This window comes from Eretmochelys imbricata, chromosome 9 (genome assembly GCF_965152235.1).
Source record: "Eretmochelys imbricata isolate rEreImb1 chromosome 9, rEreImb1.hap1, whole genome shotgun sequence".
Taxonomy (NCBI): domain Eukaryota; kingdom Metazoa; phylum Chordata; order Testudines; family Cheloniidae; genus Eretmochelys; species Eretmochelys imbricata.
This window is the reverse complement of record NC_135580.1, coordinates 53627878-53649728: the sequence shown is the minus strand read 5'-3', so window position 1 is coordinate 53649728 and position 21851 is coordinate 53627878. Positions and strand designations below refer to the sequence as shown.

The window sequence follows — 21851 nt, the reverse complement described above, 5'->3', positions numbered from 1 at the left end:
AGTTCTCTCCCAGTGAGTTCTCAGCTGTACAAGGATTGGAACCATGGGTGGCCTAATCCAGAGCCCACTGGAGTGAACAGAAAGGCTCCAGGGGAATCAGTCAGCCCCTCAGCCAGTGGCCATGGTGCTAAAGGGGCTGGCAGGAAGGGTATGTTAACGCAGCAGCGATGCTGCCTCCTCTCCCAGCTCCCTGAAGCTCTTCTGGAGAAGCTGTTCCAATAATGCAGCCGCGGGAGCAGGGGGCTGGATGCTGGCTCTGAACCCCAGGCCACAGAATCACACTCCTACTGGCTCTCTCTGTCCTTCATTATCCCCAAGGAGTGACTGAGCAAGTCCCATGGCGGAAGAAGCCACAGCTCATTGTCAAGCACCCTCCTGAGAGGTGGCTCGGCTCTGCCACTCCCTCCTCCCCAAAGCGGGCGGGGGGGACGTAGCCTGGGGGTCCCACAGTACCCCAACCTCTAGGCTGAAAAACAGGGGAGCGCTTGCAAATCGGGCATAGGCCATGAAAGGGTTGGCTGCTGAGCACCCCAAGCAGAAGGCAGCACCCCCTGCAGCTCGGATTCAGGCGACTGTCTCTGAGAGAGGGGCAGGATTTAGCGCACACACACCCCGGTGTGGCAGCTCCCATTGGCACGCTGGCTTGTGTGAAGCCCATTCGAAGGCATCCAGCTCCCCACCCGTTGCAGAGGGAGCTTCGGCACCTGACTCAGGCTTTGGGAATCCCAAAGATTTCCTAGGTGCCTAAAGTTCCCCGTGGCCACACAAAGTACCTGTGTGAATCTAGCCTCATGTCCACAGCACAGTAAGGTAGACTGGGATCACATGGGACAGGGGGAGGGAGAAATCAAGAACTGAAATGGTGTGGGGGGGAACACACATGGTGGGAGCAGGGGTGCCAAATGGGTGGGAGGGGGGCTGTCCTGAACTCCAGCTGCAGAAGTCCCCAGCCCCGGCAGGAGCGGCCAAGGGAGGAAGCCCTGAGCTCAACACCTGGAGCCGCACAGGAACCCTGGTGGGGGAGGGGCAGAAGCCCCAAGCCCAGGCTGGCCCAGCTGGAGCCTAGAGCCCAGGCTGCCCCAAACCCCGGCTGGAGTGGCAGGAGGTGGAAGCCCTGAGAACGGAAGCCCCCAGCCATGGCAGGAGCCGCTGGGGAAGGAAGACCCAGGCTCTGCACCCAGAGCCACAGCAAGAGCCGCAGGTGGTGGGGGGAGAGGGGCAGAAGTCTGGAGTGTACCACGTTCATTTCTGCATTGCCTCAGGAGGCAGGTCTGATCTCCCCACCAAGAGTGGCCGTGCAGGGGAAGGACAATTCCTGCCCCTCCCTAGCCCAGCTGGACTACCAGCTAGGAGCCCCAGGCTCCCAGCAGCACTGGGAGATCAGATTTCATAGGGAAGGGGTGATTTCATGGTCTGAGACACGTTTTTCACGACCGTGAAATTGGTAGGGCCCTACTAATAGCTACTGATGAACCTATCCTCCAGGAATTTATCTAGTTCTTTTTTGAACCCTGTTAGTGTCTTGGCCTTCACAACATCTTCTGGCAAGGAGTTCCACAGGTTGACTGTGCGACGTGTGAAGAAATACTTCCTTTTTTTTGTTTTAAACCTGTTTGTTTTTAAACCTGCTGCCTATTAATTTCATTTGGTGACCCTAGTTCTTATGAGAAGGAGTAAATAATACTTCCTTATTCACTTTCTCCACACCAGTCATGATTTTATAGACCTCTACCATATCGCTTCTTTTCCAAGCTGAAAAGCCCCAGTCTTATTGATCTCTCCTCATACAGAAGCCGTTCCATACCCCTAATAATTTTTATTGCTCTTTTCTGAACCTTTTCCAATTCCAAGATATCTTTTTTGAGATGGGGCAACCACATCTGCACACAGTATTCGAGATGTGGGCATACCATGGATTTATATAGAGGCAATATGATATTTTCTGTCTTATTATCTATCCCTTTCCATTTGCTTTTTTGACTGCCACTGCACAATGAGTGGATGTTTTCAGAGAAAACACAATGGCTCCAAGATCTCTTTCTTGCATGGTAACAGCCAATTTAGACCCCATCGTTATATATGTATAGTGGGGATTATGTTTTCCAATGTGCATTATTTTGCATTTATCAACATTGAATTTCATCTGCCATTTTGTTGCCCAGTTTTGTGAGATCCCTTTGTAGATCTTCGCAGTCTGCCTGGGATTTAACTATCTGGAGTAGTTTTGTATCATCTGCAATTTTTTCCAGGAATATTAGGCTGCCACAACTCAGACAGGCTCCCACTGCTGTTGAAGTCACCTGGGGCTGCTCCAGTCCCCTAGCAGCTCAGTATTGGGAGGGTGCCACCTTCGTGCCTTCCTCTACCACAGCCTCTGGCCCCAAACACACACATGCAAACACATAGCTGGCTTTCAGCGGCATGCATTTTCAACCAGATTTGCCTGTGTTACCTGCAGATAGCTGGGAATCGAGAGCCTCACTGGACACGCAGTTACACACACACACACACACACACACACGGTTTCAATGAGTGCTTCTGAAGAGCCTATAAGCTACTGTGTCCCTGCAGAGGAGCACAGATACCAACTAGCAGGCCTCAGTGCTTGGTTTTCTCTTGACACATGAAAGGGAACAGCCAACAGAATTGGGAGCCCAAACCTCGCCGTTGCATGGTACTTGCAAGTGTCCATACTGATGATGTATTTCCCAGCACTCTGCTGGCAAACTTTATTCCCCATTCCTAACCATCAGTTTACTTGCGGGAGCATGGTGAATTTTGAAATAATTTTGAAAAATGACTCTCTTTGCATTTCATTTCCTTTGTGTTACATTGGGCAAGACACGATCCCCAGAACCCACAAGCTACTGTGACAAAGCCAGGGATGACAAAATAAGTAGACAACACATTTTTAAGGGCATGACAGTACAGAACATTATAAAGCCCCAATCCTGAAAACATTTACAGATAGGGTCATCTTTATCCACCCAAGTAGTCCCATTGCCTTCACCAGAATTGCTCACATGCTTAGAGTGTCTTGTGAGGACTTAAATCATTCTGGTAAACAATGTAAATAAATACAACTTAGACATGGGAGAGTCACTGTCAAATACAGATCCAGAAAACAACTTACTCTTAGAGATGGACATTTGTCCCAGGGCAGAGGATCTATACACCATGTTCCTGGAAATCTTGTAATTACCCATGCACTGGGGGGTGGGGGGGCAGGATTTCATCCAGGGAGATGAGCACCAACCTCAGACTATATCTGGATGCTCGTGAGAACCCCCATTTTTGAGACTCTAAATCTTAGAACCAGTTGGAAAATGTCCCATAGATTTTTTTTAAACAGGCCTTACATTGAGGCTCATCAATCTGTTTCAGCATCTAAATTAGGCACCTGACATGCAGACTGTCTACACTTAGGTCAGCCTGTGGAGTACAGGCACTACACATGTACCTACATGTTGTGATGAAAGGCACGTTGCATCTATGGTGCATAGCTTCACGCTGCAGGGAAAGGTTCTGGTAGGGAGGAGGCAGCAGGGAAAAGCTCCAGCATCTCCTTTCCCCACTGCTGGAGCCTTTCACTGCAGTGGGACATCACACTGCTAAAAATATAAGCGTAGGTGTGGGAGGCACATCTTGGGCATGTAGGGCACCCTGCTCTACTCACCTGAGCCATGTCTCACCGCATTACACTGCTATTTACACCCACACTCGCTGGGCATGTGGTGTCTGTACTCTACAAACCACTGGAAGTGCAAACCTAGCCTCAGAAGTGCTGAGCCACCCAAGCTCTCATTCACTTCAGTGGGAGCTGCTGGAGGTTCTGGACTATGCAGGGATGGCGCAACCCAGAGAACATGCTAAAGAGAACCCAATAGCATAGCAGCAATGGAAGCACCAGGTGGCACCGTCCTCTACAGCCGTGTGGTTCTGATGTCACAAGAGGAGACCTCCTAGCATCAGAAATCTTCTATGCATAGGTATAAAATGGCATTGGGCAGAGACCAACAAGAGTGACTCATTTTTCCTCTTAGAGACACTATTTAAAAACTTCTCAAGCAGGAGGCAGTTTGGCATGTGTATTGCAAGGCTGTTTCTTCTCTTTGGCCCCTTTAGTTTCCTTTCAGTCCTTCTCTTCCCAGGGAGACTAGTCAGTGTTGCTGATTGGCAGCCCCTTTGTGATATTCCCCCAGGCACCGTCCAGTTAGTCTGCAAGGTTTCCTGATAGCCTCCGGTGGTTATTAAAAATGAGGGTAATTACAGCCAATGCATTGTTAGGATTCCACTCACCAACTAAACTCCACACAGGGTCAGTTTCCCAACACAGGCGGTGAGTATGCAGAATCAGTAGTGGGCCCCACGCACCCAAAGGATGGTACCAGAAGGTTCCTAGTCCAGAGGGCAAACAAGGCCATTGTATGGGCCAACTTGTGCTCAATGGTTACTGAGCTACTGCTAGAGCAGGAGAGAATCCCCAGTGACAGGGCAAGGCTTGGAAAACGGGATGCATGGTGGGCTGTAAGTGCTATGCAGGATGACCTTGCTTTTGTCCCCTTGAAAGCCTGGGTTCCCAAGCTAAGGACAAAGCAGCGGTTCTTGGGCCATGGTGTCACTGGACCATGGTGCACACAGGAGAGCAGGGCTGAGCCTTTTGGACGTGAAAGGACTATCAGAACGATCCGACACGTTCCGGATCTATCCACAGGCATGGCACGTAGTGACTGTCCCTGAGCTGCACTCTCTGAACAGACAAAGGGCTTGTATCACTGGCAGCAGTATGGGGCCCCGTTGTGCTGGGTGCTGTATTGTTTTCCCCAGTTTACAGATTGGGAACAAAGGTACAAGTGAGATGATGTGACTTGCCCAAGGGAGTCTGTTATGGAGCTGGGACTGTAATCTAGATCTCCTGATCTCCTGATCTTCCCAGTTCAGCACCAGACCCACCAGACCCCACTTCCTCTCCTGAGCATGTGGTATTTGCAGTACAGGTGGATGCTCAGAAAGCATCCCCCGATCTCACTGCCTGAGGGGAGGGGGTTATACCAGGAAATGCCTGCTAGCCGTTGCTCCGCATCTGCCCTGGGGCACCAGGGGGTGGTATCCTGGCATGCTGGAAGACTGCAGAGGCCCCTCACTAAAAAGCAGCAATGGAAGTTTGATGGAAGGGCCGGTGCGCTGTCTTTACTCAGCTGGGCTCCACTCTGGCTTCGTTCACAAATGAAATGAGACCAGTGGTCTCAGCTCAACCAACCAACCTGGCACACTCGACAACCTCTGCTCAGGGGTTGTCTTGAGATCGGCACTGGGGGTCAGGAGCGAGCCACGTGAAGATGCTGGATTGGAACCACAGGGCACTCCTGGAGGTGAAGATTGAGGTGCCGTGGTAGAGCTGGGACAGGACTAAGGATGCAAGTAACTGGGTGTATTGCAGCTCAGGATTCAAGCGTATTGGCTGAGCTATTTGAGGGAAGCTTATGCAGCATCCAGCCCTATGCGGAGCTGCCAGGCTATCATCTTCCCAAACATCAGGGTGCACCAGAGTTATTTGAAGGAGCAAAATTAAAAAACGGCATGTAAGCCGGCTCCTATTCTAATTGCCTTCTGCATGCATGGGAGGGGACTTGGATTCCAAGGGGATTACATGAAAAGGAGGAGTCCAAACTGACAGAGACACAAGAGTTAAGGAAGAATGGGAGGTGGGGGAGGGAAGGGAACATAAGAAGGGGGAAGACCAGTTACTAACAAGATGAGTGAGATGGAAACAAGAAAAGCTGGTACAAATAAAAGAGAAAAATCCAACAGACTGAGCGAATGAAATGAGAAAGGGAACCATCAAGCATCTTGATGTATAATTAAAAACCATCCTGGTTCCCCTGCTGAGTGGAGCCAGTCCTGTCCATGTCTGCACTTCTAAAATAGCGATGCTTGGGCAGCTGGAGCATACGTCACGCCTACCAATGCCTGCAGAGCCAGACAGCCCGCAGGAGAGCTCTGCTCCCGGGGCATCTTCTGGGACAAGATCTCGCTGGAAAGAGGGAGACAGTGGCTGGGTAGGTGGGCCGACTGTAGGAGGCGGGAGCTTCTGGGACTGCACAGCAATATTCAGCTGACTCCTTTGTCCTTGGGGTGGGGCATGTGGCCAGGGTATGAACACAGTGTACCGGGCCCCTCTTGGCTTCCCACCCATTTCACATAGCTCCGCCAGCTCCCAGCAACGCCTGTAGTCGGTCTTGGGGCAAAAGCCTCCTGACTGGTTTGTTGTTCAGCACTGACCTTTTTAAGGTTTCACATGCAATCCTAGTGGCAGGGGAACACATGTGGAGCGCATGGGTGCTAGAACAATTTTGATAACGGGGGTGCTGAGAACCACTGAACCAAACTGTAAACCCTGGATATAATGGAAACCACTGCAAGTCAGGGGGTGCTGCAGCACTCCATGCACCCTGAGTTCCAGCACCTATGGCAGAGCAGCACTCTCACGGATGCCTGCCAACTACCAGCGAAGCGTGCGAGTAAGCCAGAGAGGTCAGGAAGAACAAACAGAACCACCGTGCTTGGCTCCTGGCCAGCAACACGGGTGTACTGGCACGAACACTCAGAGCTCTACAGCTCCCCTGAAACAGCACAACAGGGGCTGGCTCCTACACAGAACTGGTGACCCCCAGAAGGGCCGAAGTTTGGGTGGGATTCAGAGAATCACCCCAGAGTTGAAATGTTTATCTGCAGCTTATCTGAACCTTTGGCACCCCTTCCCCCCCAGCCATGTGATTTCTCTTCCCCCCCCCACGAAACTCCCACCCTCCAAACAGTTTAGACTTCCGAACCCCTAAACTCCTGGGCCAGGAAGACAACCACTGGTATGAAATGGCAGAGGCAAGAGATACAGGGGAAAGAGTAGCGCCAAGGACAATTTTTCTACCCCAAGAGTCACTTCCTACAAACAACCAAGGAACAAATGTCCTCAAGGGAAGATCAAGAAGTCCAACCACATAACTGCAGATGCATGAGCTCTGGTGGAAATAGGAAATGACTGTGAAAAGCTCATGAATTGACAAAGGCCAGATACCTAGTGAGGATAACCATCAACCAAACCAAGGGACACCACATAAATCCACAGAGAGTGGAAGGGCAGTTAAACTGCATGGTAATTTGAAAACTTCATTCATTAGATTCCTTTGTGAGGAGATGCTAGGAATATGCTATGTAATCACACACAAAAGATTCACTTAAAAAAAGCACATTATTAGGGCTGCACAACAGCTATTTCTTGTATCACACTTTTCCTCCGTGGATCTCAAAGCACTGCAAAATCTTTAGTGTCTTTATTCTCAGTTTGGATGAGCTATTACCAGCAGGAGAGTGAGTCTGTGTGTGTATGGGGGTGGGTTTTTGGAGGGGGGTGAGGGAGTGAGAGAACCTGGATTTGTGCAGGAAATGGCCTGACTTCATTATCATGCACATTGTGTAAAGAGTTGTCACTTTGGATGGGCTATCACCAGCAGGAGAGTGAATTTGTGTGGGGGGGTGGAGGGTGAGAAAACCTGGATTTGTGCTGGAAATGGCCTAACCTGATGCTCACTTTAGATAAGCTATTACCAGCAGGACAGTGGGGTGGGAGGAGGTATTGTTTCATATTCTCTGTGTATATATAAAGTCTGCTGCAGTTTCCACGGTATGCATCTGATGAAGTGAGCTGTAGCTCACGAAAGCTCATGCTCAAATAAATTGGTTAGTCTCTAAGGTGCCACAAGGACTCCTTTTCTTTTTGCGAATACAGACTAACACGGCTGTTACTCTTAAACCTTTATTCTCATAATATCCCAGGAAGATAGGGAAGCATTATTAACCATGCTTTGTGGGACAGCAAACTGAGGTGCTAAGCAGCATATCCAAAGGTCACACAGGAAGTTCATGGCAGAGGAGGGAATTAAGCCTGAGTCCCCACATCCTAAGCCAGTGCCCCAGTCTTTTGTCACATGATCACCAGCACTTTTTCCCTGGAATCCCTGCCTCATTCAGTACATAGGCTGGACTGTGATCACTGAGCAAGCAGCTACTCAATAGTTTGTTGTCTCATTGGTATTGAACATGTGGCCCCGGTTTTATTTGTTTCCCACTATGCAAACCCTGCTCTGCAAACAAAATGATTAATTTCTTCCTGGGCTTCCCTATGGCGCTATCATGAAAGTACCTGACTGCTTCACAGACATGAATCATAGAATATCAGGGTTGGAAGGGACCTCAGGAGGTCATCTAGTCCAACCCCCTGCTCAAAGCAGGACCAATCCCCAACTAAATCGTCCCAGCCAGGGCTTTGTCAAGCCTGACCTTAAAAACCTCTAAGGAAGGAGATTCCACCACCTCCCTAGGTAACGCATTCCAGTGTTTCACACCCTCCTAGTGAAAAAGTTTTTCCTAATATCCAACCTAAACCTCCTCCACTGCAACTTGAGACCATTACTCCTCGTTCTGTCATCTGCTACCACCGAGAACAGTCTAGATCCATCCTCTTTGGTACCCTCTTTCAGGTAGTTGAAAGCAGCTATCAAATCCCCCCTCATTCCTCTTTCGCAGACTAAACAATCCCAGTTCCCTCAGCCTCTCCTCATAAGTCATGTGTTCCAGTCCCCTAATCATTTTTGTTGCCCTCTGCTGGACGTTTTCCAATTTTTCCACATCCTTCTTGTAGTGTGGGGCCCAAAACTGGACATAGCACTCCAGATGAGGCCTCACCAATGTCGAATAGAGGGGAACGATCACGTCCCTCGATCTGCTGGCAATGTCCCTAATTATACAGCCCAGAATGCCATTGGCTTTCTTGGCAACAAGGGCACACTGTTGACTCATATCCAGCTTCTCGTCCACTGTAACCCCTAGGTCCTTTTCTGCAGAACTGCTGCCTAGCCATTCGGTCCCTAGTCTGTAGCGGTGCATGGGATTCTTCCGTCCTAAGTGCAGGACTCTGCACTTGTCCTTGTTGAACCTCACCAGATTTCTTTTGGCCCAATCCTCTAATTTGTCTAGGTCCCTCTGTATCCTACCCCTACCCTCCAGCGTATCTACCTCTCCTCCCAGTTTAGTGTTATCTGCAAACTTGCTGAGGGTGCAATCCACACCATCCTCCAGATCATTTATGAAGATATTGAACAAAACCAGCCCGAGGACCGACCCTTTCTTTTCCCAACACCCCCGTGAGAAGATGCCGTACTACCGTCCCCATTATACAGGTGGGGCACTGAGGCCCATGAGATTAAGGCCAAAAGTATCCACTAACTTTGGGTGTCCAATCTGTGATGCCTTGGACCTAGTTTTTCAGAGTACTCAGCATTCTATAAAAAGAAAAGGAGTACTTGTGGCACCTTAGAGACTAACCAATTTATTTGAGCATGAGCTTTCGTGAGCTACAGCTCACTTCATCGGATGCAGTAGCTGTACGCTCAAATAAATTGGTTAGTCTCTAAGGTGCCACAAGTACTCCTTTTCTTTTTGCGAATACAGACTAACACGGCTATTACTCTGAAATCAGCATTCTATAGCACTTTGTATTTGCACAGCACAGCTCCCATCGACTTTAGTTGCAGCTGTGAGTGCTCAGCACTTCTGCAAAGCACATCCCAGGTCTCACATCAGGCCCCCAGAAAATGAGGAACACAAAATTGGTGAGCACTTGTGAAAAGTCTTGGCTAAGTGATGTGCCCAGCGTAACACAGGAAATCTGTGTCAGAGAGGGGGAGGACCCAGTTCTCCAGGGCAGCATTCAACTGCCATCACCATGGCACCCTTCTTTCTCTTCCTGCAGTCTGTCTGCCTCGTTCACAATGTGCCTTCCAGGGAGGTAATGGTCAGCACTCAGGGCTTGGAACACCAGGCCTTCGGTAGGGCCCCAAGATGTCTCGCTGCACTGAAATACTCGCATGTACCCTGGGGGAGGTTGCTGCCTCTGGCACCTGTTATCGGCCCCCCCACCCACATGCCTCTCCAACATGTCACTGAATGATATCAGATGGCCTGTACGTGCTCAGGCTTCAGACAAGCCACTTCCTTGACCTCATGTCCCACCCCGTGGCAACAGGTCCAACCACTTGAAGGGCAAGAGACCCTGGTGGGCCAGTCTGTGCCCTACCATGGTTCCATAGCCGCCAGGGATATTAGTGGGCAGCTCCTCCACAGAGCCGTAAGCATGGGTATGTACATGGCACCGGTCACGAACTGCCTGACACCTGTTCTTTCTGCAGTGAGAGGGAGACCCTGGTGCATATCTATGTGGAGCATGTCAGGCTGCAGACACTCTTCCAGATCCTCTAGAACCTCATACTGAAGTTCTGGATGCACTTTTCCCCACACCTCCTGATTCATGCACACCCATCTACGGCCCCATGAAGTCACAGGACCTCCTTGTCAACCTCCTCCTGGTGCTGTCCAAGATGGCTGTCCATCATATCAGGAAGCTGGATGAGGGGGTTGCTCTGTGACCGTGGGGCCTATTTCCGATCCTTCATCCAATCACACCTCTGGGCAGAATTCCTCTGGGCAGTGTCCACTGACTCCTCAGATGCCTTTGAGGAGCAGTGGGCATTCTCAGAGGTTCTCTGTTCCATGTCCCCCTTTGGATCCCTGAGTTTTTAAGCCAATCGGTGATTTTTTTAGTGGCCTGATATGATTTGTGGACTCTTGGAGCTGGCAATCCTGGACTACTTTCTCCTGTGCCCAGGACAGGCCACAGGAACTGGGGGGAAGCTCAGACAGAAGGCTCTTCCAAAGTCAAACTCATTTTCCGTAAAGCCGCTGTGCTTGGGACCATGCCTACTTGTCAGCATTTCAGAGTTTCAAGGTAAAGCTCTGTCATAAAGTGGGAGAATCTGAGGGCCACCAGGTCCCTACCCACCAGAAGTGAATGTTATGGTATTTTCCTTGTCTTGTTCTCCCATACCCAGAGCAGCAAGCCATATTAATATAACATAAGGGCCCGAAATAGCCATCCCATTTCTTTCCGCCAAGCCTACATAAACACAGGCTGTCTGCCAAGGAAAGGCCATAAAATAAAGGCTCATAAATAAATGAAAGTTACACTCACTGACCTCTCTGCCATAGGTCTTTTCTTGCCTTTTCCCTACCTCCATTTGTTTGTCCCCCTTTTCTTTCATTCTGCGCGAGTCCCTTCTCTCCAATATTCCTTTTCTTGCCTCTTTTCTCAGCTCTGTCTGCAGTTTTCTCTTCTCCTTTCATTCCCCCATTCCCACTCCCCACATCCATCATTGTCTAGCCCTGGCTCTCTGCCATGTTGCAATGACCATTTCCAGGGGCTCTGGAATGGGGAGGAGAGGGTGGAAGGGGGAGCAGAGGGCCATGGCCCTCCCACTTTCTACCAGCCGTAAGCGCGAGCAAGGGGGGCAAAGAGGAGCGAGCAGAGAGCGAGGTCTCGGGGGGTTGGGGGGATAGACAGCACGGGAGTGGGGTCTCGGGGGAAGGGGCACTGTGAGGCTATGCCTGTGCCCCCCGCCCACACACACACACAGACTTATAGGGCATTTCCGCTGCTCCTGCCCATTTCCCCTTACTCTTCTCCTTCCATTCTTGGGTCCCTTTTCTCCCATCTCCAGGGAAATCCTTTCTCAAAGGCTACCCACAGATGGGAGTGCTGGACTCCTCTCCCCCCAGATACCTTCCCTGGGGAGTTCCACAAGATTTAGTTCTTTCCTCTGTCCTACTCCTGCAGTGCTAGGAGAGGTGACAGGTTCCCATGCATTCCTCTCACTCCACTGGCTCCCTACAGATCCAGTGATGTTGGAGGTCTCTGTCCCTATTATAAGGCTCTGAACAGACATGGCCCAGGTTACCTAAATGACCACTCCCCCATAGCTTCTCTGAGGGCCCTCAACAGCCCTGCTCCTTGGGAACAATGGGCTGGCCCTCAGCAAGGGTTTGAAGTGCCTCTGTGCAGGAGACAGGGCTTTCTCATGGGAGCCTAATGTGGCATGACAAGGAGTAAAAGAAAGGTGTCAGATGAAATCAAACAGAACTTTGGGGTTGATTGTTATGCAGTGGAGTTGATATGTGTACTACCAACTTTCCCTCAAACTAGTCACATGGTCAAGTGACTAAGAACTAATCATTTGGTCAAATGATTGACAAGGACAAGACATTTAACCAAATGCCCAGTGTTGCTCAATGAGCTAAATAACCACAGAGAGACCAAACTATCATATTTTATTGCAGAATGTCAAATACAAGAGACCATCTATCATCCAGCAACTGCAAATGTTGCAGGAGTTTTGCACTGCTATGTACCAGCGCCCAGCATTCAAGTAACATAGAATATCGGGGTTGGAAGGGACCTCAGGAGGTCATCTAGTCCAACCCCCTGCTCAAAGCAGGACCAATCCCCAATTTTTGCCCCAGATCCCTAAATGGCCCCCTCAAGGACTGAACTCACAACCCTGGGTTTAGCAGGCCAATGCTCAAGCCACTGAGCTATATCCATTGTTACAGTCCAGTTTCTTACCGAAGTATTTCCACCTGCTGGTTTACGACCCTGAGCAGGTTCATTCAATAAGACCCCAAAAGAGGAAGATTACCAACACGTAGATTCTCTCCCAGCGGCATTCTCAGGGTTTGCACCATTTTCTCTCAGCACAGTGGTTTCTAGGGTTCCAGGAGTTATGGGAGAACTTCCCTCCAGTATTGCTGCCATATAACTAACAACAGTGTTTGAAACAGCACCAAGAACACGTCTTGGATTCCTCCCACTGATCTCTGCCTGCAGGTGACCTGGGTGCAGCTAAGCTGTCTGCCACTCTCCCAGGATTCCTTCTACATGCAAGCCTCAACCTCAGGGTTACATTTCTTTTCCTCCAGTGGATTAGTGCACGGCTGCTTCTGACAGGAGCGCTCACATGTACAAAGAAAAACATTACAGTCCCACCAATCCTCACATGTTCACTTCCCAGGGCCATCTGTGGTCAGTAAAATTGAACACAGGACAGCCTGTGGAAAGCAAGCAGAGAATGGATGTGAGCACAAGCGAAGGGCAAGCATTCAGAATGCCACTGGCTATTCATGAGGACTTCTCTCAGCTTCTAAGCATACGCTACCACAGCCAGCCTCCTTTAGCATCCAAACATAAGTGAACAAAACAAACAGGAGCAGTCCCTTAGCTCACCCTTTGTCCTAGGCTGTCAAAACCTCCCCTCCCAGGGATCTCTGCTGATCCTACTTGTTGCAGCTCCCCAGTCCCAGGCAACTCTGCTCCCTTGCTGGAACACTAGCCCCAGGGCTACCGTCCTGAGCACCTGGCCTCTTGCTCCAGGGACCTATCGAAGGATGAGCACCCCACCTCTTCCCAGGGACAGTCTGCCCCAATGACTCCTCCTCTTCCTTCCTGCCCTCTGCCAGGCCTTTATAGGCCCAGGTGTAGCCCCGCCCCCTTTAATCGGCTCCACTAGCCCACCTGCTCTGACACAGGGGCACTGGGCCTGGCCTGCTCCCAGGGACCAGCAACCCTATGACAAGGAGTTTATTATTATTTGTCATTTGCATTCCCGTAGCACCTAGGAGCCCCCGGCATGGCCCAGGAGGATGCCATGGTGCTAGGTGCTGTACAAACCCACAACAAAATGACAGCCCCTGCCCTATGGGCTGCCAAACTAATGGTGAGAGTGCTAGCACATGGGAAGTGTGTGTGCATGTAACCCATTGGTACTGTCTTCATGGATGTGCCGCGTTCCCCGAGAAAGCATGCATGCAAAAAAAGGAGGAGGGAAGGTTGAGACATCCCCTTTAGCAAGATACTTGGGCATGTGGGTGTGGGGGAAGTTAGGCAAGCTTGCAGGTGGGATAGAGGAGCAAAGAGGTGGGGCTGTAGGAGATCAGGAGGAGGGTATATCTGGATCTCTGCATGGGCTTTGCAACGAGGAGGTGTTTCACCCAAGAGCAGCATGCCAAAATAAAAAATGGTGCAGCTCAGAAATAATGGTGGCATAAATATTATTCCTGGATCTCCTCGCAACAACTAAGGGAGAAGTGGCAGGAACGGTTACTGCCAGTCAGTTCGACTCCCCACCCACTCCCAGGACTTGTTATCTTATGTCCCACAACTACTGCTCTGGCTGACTCACAATGAAATCCTAGGGGTACATAGAACAAATGAGAGCTGCCAAAATACGGGCAATAGATCATCACAGAAACCCCATTTTCTCCAAAACGCCAAGTGACCTACAGTACGGTAAGTAGCTCATCACTGCACTGAGTCCAATCTTGTAAGTCCCACCCCAGAAACCAGCAAGCACCAGGCAAGCTGCACATTTCCAGCTATAATGGCATTCCAGGAGAGGCTTCGTCAGTTAGCAGTCCTTAAGGGAATGACACATAGCCGTGGTGGTAGCCCCGTGGGGAGACGTATTGCTTTATTCTGCTCTTTGGGGCAGCGGCCTGCTCTTACCTGTGGGTCTGTACTGCATGCCCAATGGGACCATGACTGGAGCCTCTATGTACTGTCACCCTATCGGTGCCCAAACATCTTCCATTTGAGGTAGTGGAGCTATTAGACAGTAAACTAGCCAATCCGTCATAGACACCACATGTTCTCATATCAATGGACCTGCAGTGAAAACTATGTGAATTCATTGTTTGGATATTTATAATAAAGTGCATCTATAACCCATTTCTGGAATTGCCCATTACCTGAAAACTTTGGCACTAAATGTTAAATTACCATGACACTCTGCTGGAGACAGACTGTGCTAAGTGTCACCAGGAAAGCTGAACTGATTTTTAATGAAGAGGAAATTAATGTACAAGACCGCAGGTAAGGAAAACAGGGAGTGTGTGGAGAAAAACGTGCTCAGAACACCTTTGGTGTCAACCATCCCACCCTTCTCCACTGCTCCTTCCCACTGCCCCATGCACACTAAGGGCCAACCAGTTTATTCAGGAAGCTGTCTTCTTTAACCCATTTTCTTAAGAAAGACTCCCATGGTCTTCACTGGAACCAGTGCGTGAGGTTAGAACACGTGACTCTCACCCTGGAGTCAGTGCACAGGGTTAGACAGAACATTGCCCATGGTGAGGGAGTGGGATTCTTATGCCAGAGTTGACACACAGGGTTACTGCACAACGGACTCTAAGTTAGGGGGAGCTGAGGCACAAGTCTGCACAGAACAACGCTCATGCTGGAACTGGATTCTCACAAAGCACAGATTTCTGACTTGTGATGCAAAGCCAGAAAGCAGGTGATTGCACATTACTGGGCTGGATTCTGCTCTCAAGTGGGTGCAAATCAGGAGTCATTTCAGGAAAGGCAACGAAGATAAACTGGTATAAAACCAGTGTGAACAGAAAATGGGACCCACTGTGCTTTACTGATCCTGCCAGCATGCAGAAAGGCCTCAAACGCTCCAGTGCTGAAGCTGCAAGGAGGGGGTAACAAAAATTATGGCACTTTCTGAGGCCCCATCTAGCCTCTAAATGTTCCAGGCCCTAGAACCAAGATGCTCAGAGTCTTTCAGTGCTATACATGCAATGGGCCTGATTCTGATCTCCAGTGTAATGCCGTTGATATCCATGGAGTTACTCCTGATCCCCAGGCATGTAAATGGATTCAAAATCAGGCCCACCTGGTTTCTAATTCCTCTGGTGGCGGCATGTACAGCTGACCTGAAAACTGGATGGGAATATTACTATAAATAAGAATCAGTGGGAGGAAATGAAAGTGTGAAGCTAATCTTGTTGCTAGTTTAACAACCAGTTGAGCGTCGTGTGTCTTACAGCCCGTCCCAGAAAACGAGGGGTTGGTACAGCACCACAGATAGAATCAGCCTTAGAGCCTCTGAGCAAAAGTGCCAGGATCTCCCTTTAACGCAGAGATGCCCATGGATGCACGTCCTCTCCTGAGTGGACAGAGAGGACACTTGCTGAGGACCTGGCACTCTGTCCTGTGAACACAGGGCACTTGGTAGCCAGCATGCTAGATGGATGGGAAAAGGGCAGTGACTTCTTTTGCAGGAGTCACCCGAGGTCACTTGCAACCATCATTGCCCCTCCTCCATGTAGCTACTTATTTCAAATGCTTCTGAGAGCTGGACCTAGATCAGCTGTATGCCCTGTTACAACTGAGCTCATACGGCCTTTGATCAATAGCACTTCAGTCAGACTACAGTCACTGCCTGGGGGCATCTCCCTGCTCTGGCTCTGCTGGGATGCACTGGATAGGAAGTTTCATGTGAAAACAGAAAGGGGGATTTTAATCATTCCTGTTTCCCAAAGCAGCCCGTGGAAGACCCTCCAGTCCACAATCAGACTCCCGATCCACTCATGGGCCTTATACAGTGGAAATGGGATCAAGGGTGTGACTTGCATGCAATAAGGAAGGATTGATTCAACTGCTTCTCATGGCTCTCCCTGGCTCACATTCTAAATGTGCTGTTTAATGTGCAGATGGGAGACTTATCCTGAGAGAGGAATAACAGTGATTTGTCAGACAAGGGTGTATGTGTGTATGTAAATCATTCATGCAAGACCCTGCAGCTGCAGGTCTTAGATTCTGTAGTCCCTGACCCTCCAACCCTTGCAAAGGCTTTTGGTAAAAGGGGGCCTAGAAAAGAAAATGGCCAGCCCAGGCTCTGTACATTACATCACGGAGTAGGTTTCTCTAATGAACTGTCCCTGTTTGAAAATCTGGGGCAAATGTGGATCTGAACAATAGAAATACTGCCACAGTTGTAAAGAAACCATTTCAAAACAGAAATAATGGGAGCAAAGTTAAGCTTTGAAAGTGTTCATTCCAGATTTTATACCATTTTTCTGTAAAAAACCAAACCAACTAACCAAACCACCCCCTCTATATGAGGTGATAAATATACTTCTCCCCTTAGAGACATATTTTATTGGAAGATGGTTACTATCTCTGATTGTCAATCGATACTCTTGCAAGAGCACTTAAATCACTTTTTCCCCCTGATTTTTCTTATGATGCAGCACTGGAGGAATCGTTAATGCCATAGAAATGGTAAAAGGCAAAGGTGCTCAGATACTCTGGGGATGGGCAACTAGATAGAGAGATAGCAATTTAAAAGGCAACACTTTTGATATACAGACTACCTAGCTCAATGCAGCCAGATATGTGGGTGAAAGCTTCTCTGGGTGACCTTCTCTATACAGATCAGAAGCACCTTTCAAGGTAACACTCCTCAACCACAAATCACAGGCTGCCTTTGTCTGGAAATTGGTCAGCAATGACTGTAGCTTAATGAGTTTGTCCCCCATTCTCTGAAATTCCACACTGGGAACAGAAGAAAAGATGAAATACCACTGAAAAGCGGACTGATTTCAATTACAGCTGCGCTTTCGACAGCAACTATCAGGCTGTGGTTTGCGAACCAGCAAGTAAATGACACATAGATTCAGAATGTGGGGTCTGTCATTAGAGGAAGAATAATGGAGACTGCAAATGGAAGGTAAGGGGTTCTCAAATGGAAAGGTCTGAGTAAAGTTCATGGTTTCTGTACATAAAGGAAGAATATACAGCTGTCTCCTTTCCCTATTCACTCACAAAGGTCTCAGGCACTGGGAGCATAGCTGCTAATTTGGAGGGAGTGTCTGCATTTGCTGCTTTGCTGATTGATAGTGTAGAATCCATGACTTCAGAGACCCCAGTGGGTTTTTCAAAAGTGCTCACTGTAGACTCTGTTCCCACCCAAGTCCTTGGGGAAACTCCAATTGGTTTCAGTGGGAGCTTAGGCCAGTGCTGAAAATCTCACCCTGTGGGTTTTCAGTGCTAGATAGCTGAACAAGTCAGCCCTTTAGAGGGACCCCTTCACTGCCCCCATGGCTTCCCACACACCCCAGAGGAAGGTAAGTAAGTTGCTACAGGCCTATGAACAATAGCTGGTAACAGCCCTGTGAAGGGTGTTAATAAAGTGACAAAGGTGGGAAAGAGTCTTTTGTTCTTGCTTATCTGCCCCCCCCCACCCCCCACCCCCCCGCAGGGTGGGTCAAGTATGGAGAAGCTCAGGGCAGGGAGGAAAAAGGATGAGAAAACTGATCATCAGCCAGGAGTTCTTGTTTTGGTTCTGCATGTGCGTACGCAGCCCGGTCATTTGGTCTCTCCTCCACGTGACACAACATTCATCCAAGACAGTCAAAAATATCATTAAAAATGCATAGCTCTGGATGATCTTCACACCATTCCTGAGCTCCTGGGGCAGTCCAGCCCCCCTTCCCAAACCCATATTGCTACATCTTGCACTTTTCCATCATGACACGCCCTCCAGTCACTACAAGATTGTTCTATTCCCCTCCCCCTTACTGCACATATGACAAATACTGTTCTCTAGACATTGCAGCATCTTCTTTGTCAGAATCAGAAACTTCTGCACACCTGGGAGCCCTACACGCGTGCGCCCATTGAAGGAGGGGGCAAACTGGGGAAGGGGAGCTGCTCTGAGACGCTGTCCATCAATGAGAAAGAAATGACAGGAAATAGCAAAGCCGTAAATAAAGAGGGCATTGCAGGATGGGCAGCATGTAGCATCCTGCAACCTTTTGTTCCATCATCCAGGCTTGGGAAAGTCAAGTTCAGCCCTGAAGAGAGGGAAACTGAACATGCTGCTCGCTGCCAAGGGATCTGGACTACAGAGCATCTTGAAGCAGACTCCTGCTGGGAACTCCATCTAATCCACTCTGTCATCAATGCCAGACATTTACCTTTATCCTCATCCCACCTCCGCCCCTTCAGAAAGGCATGCTCTGCACAGCATAATTAAACTATGAACTGCAGCCATGCGATGTGGGTCTCATACAGCGCCAGCTCCCTCTTCCCCAGTGCTGTAAACCAAAACCATTAAGGACGTTATAGGATAATCACTCTGCCCCAGAACCCTCCCATGTTTCCATGTGAGCTCTCCTTATATTGTGCAACAAATGCCTTTCGTTTGACAGCCAGGTGGCACATCAGAAGCAGGGAGCCAGACAAAGTTTGGTTACAGAAGAGCCACTGCTAGGCTCACGGATGGTAGACTCCCTGGCAGGAGGCTGTGAGCTGGGGGGATATTAACAGATAATTTTATGGCCAGGTCTTGCTAACTTGTTACACCCCTGGAAGGGTTTTTAATATCAATATAGGTGGGTGGGGGAAGGGAGGCCGCAGCTCAGGCACTTGGCAAGCATCAGGGTGTGTCTCCTTCTCCTCTCATCTTTATTTTCACATCCAGCTTCTACAAAGCTCAGCAGGGCTGCTTTACACCAGACTGTCCAGTACAACCCCCGCCACCCCGTATGTGCTAAGACATGCCAGCTGCTTGAGAGACAATCCAATAGCCACCAGCGCGCCCCACAAACCAACCCACCCACCCCAGGAAAGGGGCAGCCCTGGAATTCTCTGCACCCCCAGGGCTGCGGACAGATGCCTGTCCCTGCTCCACCAGAAAGGAGTTCAGCTACAAAGGGGAATGCAAAATAACAATAAAGTTCTTGAGCAGGCCCCTTGGGCAGGACCCCGGTTTTACTAGCACTGGGTCATTGATCCTGCGGTTTCCGTTTGGCCTGAGCCCTTCGCTTGGAGCAGGGATTGCAGCTCCATCCCCGGACGCCTCCCTATGCAGCACAGTCCCGCAGCCCGAGCCGCCCTCCCCAGGAGCCAGTCCACCAGCGCAATGTGCCAGGCGCTGATCCCGGGTCACTTTCAGCCGCGCCCCTCGGCACAGCTGCCCCCCTCCCGCACCTCGCTCCCTGGGCACGGCCGCAGGATCGGGGCCGCCCTCCGCAGCCGCAAAGGACACGGGGGGGCGCAGGCTGCAGCACAGGCAGGGGCCGGCTCCAAGGGGACCCCCCCCCCGCCCCAGGGACCGAGCCCCAGACTCACCGCTCTGCTCCCCCAGAAAAACCAGCTTGAATTTCCGCAGGGGGTTCCCGAAGTCTCCTCCCGCAGACATGGTGCCGGGCATGGGGCAGGAGGGGGTCCCTGGGCGGGAGGCGGCTCCTTGCCTTCCCTGAGCTCGCTGGCTGGCGGAGGGAGCTGCCGGGCGGGGCCGGGACACGCCGAAGTCGCTCCGAAGCGATGGGGATGCTGGCGAGCACCGCTCTCTGCCTCCTGTATCTTCGCTCCCCCTCCCCGGCGCCTGCGCTCTGGCTCCCCGCTCCTGATGTCATGCTGGAGCAGCAAGGCAATGCGGTGCTGCAGGGAGCTTCGCCGGCTGCATCGGGGCGGGCAGGGCTCCTTGGGCAGCATCCCCCGAAGCCCAGCGCCGCGGCCTCACCGGCCCTGCTAGAGCCAGCTCCGGCTGCAGGGGGGCTAACCTGCAAAATGCTGCCTCACCTGAGAGAGGCTGGGAGGGAACAAAGTGACCTCGGGGCTGTGCAGCAGCAGCAGATAGTCGGGGGTGGGGGTGGGGGGAGAAGTGGACAGAATTACCTCCTCCCAGAGCCCCCAGTTCAACACCCCCTGCTCCACACCAGCTCACCCTGCATGCCCAGACCAGAGCCAGCCTCCTTCCTTCCCCTCCTCCTGCCTAGGGAAAATAAAGGCTAGGCACAAGCATCTCCTTACTGCCCCAAGGTGACCAATGCTGCACTGTTTAACAGGAATAACAAACCCTACAAAGGAATAGCTCCCTGCACTGCTGAAGTGCAACTTGTTGGTATCATTAGCATTATAATAGGGCTCAGAGGCCCCCTGGTGCTAGGTGCTGGATGCACCCATAACAGCTGATCTCTGCCCAGTTTACACATCAAGGCTCTGGGGCGACCATGCAGTATCATGGGCTAAATGGAGAAAAGAAGTATTCTCATTTTACGGATGGGGAGCCACAGGTCAGAGAATTAGTGACTGTCCAAGATCACATAGCAAGTCCCTGGAATAGCTCCTGTAGCCTCTTAGAGACCAACCAGCTACCTCTGGGGTGGAATGAATCAGTTATTTAACCACACATGGGAACACCACCCCATGGTTCATGGGGTGTGTGTCACATATGACTGAAATTTCAGGGTGAATTTGAATCGTGAGCTCTGGAGAGGCACATTTTAAAAAACGAACAGAAGGGAGTCTGCCTCAGCGGGGTGGAATGGAATAAGCCAGCTGGAATGTGGCCAGGTAGCACTGGTGGTCTTGAAAAAGTGACAGAGCATCAAGACTGTCTCAGAAGGAAAAATGCCACTATCAAGTTAACCAGCACCACTAGTCTTTGGGGCTCCCATGCACCCAGTTACCAGGCCCAAACCTGCTTAAACTTGTGATGAGATCATAGGACCATAGGGAGGAGTACAATCAACAATGGTATTTTTTTAACACACTCACTTCCAGTGCATTCTGGGAGGCAACTCACTCCTTAACTAAAACCAGAGAATGATAGAAAACAGGGGAAATAATCTAACAGGTCATCCTATCTACACCCTCTCCCTCTCTGCCAGTGTAAGGTTCTCCCCACCAGTGTATTATCAAGGGCTTTGTGCTGTGTAGTTTCAAATGCTTCTGGCAATAAGACTTCCATCACATCCCCTATGGGAAGCTATCACACCTGTGTTTAATAGACCTCTCTGGTAGGAATGTTTTTTATGATATTCAGACGATACTTTCCTTTGCTCAGCTTCAGATCATTATTAATTATGTCTGCTGGAAGCCTCTGAATTCCCCAGCACCGTAGTTCTTCCACACATCACATACTTGGAGGCAGTAATCAGAGCCATCATTTAGATGGGCTCTTCTATTTAATTACATTAATATTTCCTCACCAATCAGCTGCTGCAGCCCCAGAACTCCAGGCTGGGTCTCGGAAGGCCAACTTCCCGCTCCGTGACATGGCATCTTTGTGTCTGTAGCCCAAACTTGCCTGGACTTTTTATCCACCAGAGCA

At 50.2% G+C, this 21851-nt stretch overlaps 1 protein-coding gene across 2 annotated transcripts in view; it reads right to left on the bottom strand.

Annotated features, from left to right (window-relative positions):
• The window catches only part of RAB6B (RAB6B, member RAS oncogene family), a 129982-nt gene extending 110048 nt beyond the window's left edge, over window positions 1-19934 (bottom strand). For both annotated transcript variants that reach the window (XM_077826492.1, XM_077826493.1), the window contains exon 1: window positions 19865-19934. In XM_077826492.1, the coding sequence (XP_077682618.1) occupies window positions 19865-19934 (70 nt within the window). The remainder of the gene's footprint in view (window positions 1-19864) is intronic.
• Window positions 19935-21851: the final 1917 nt, after the last annotated feature.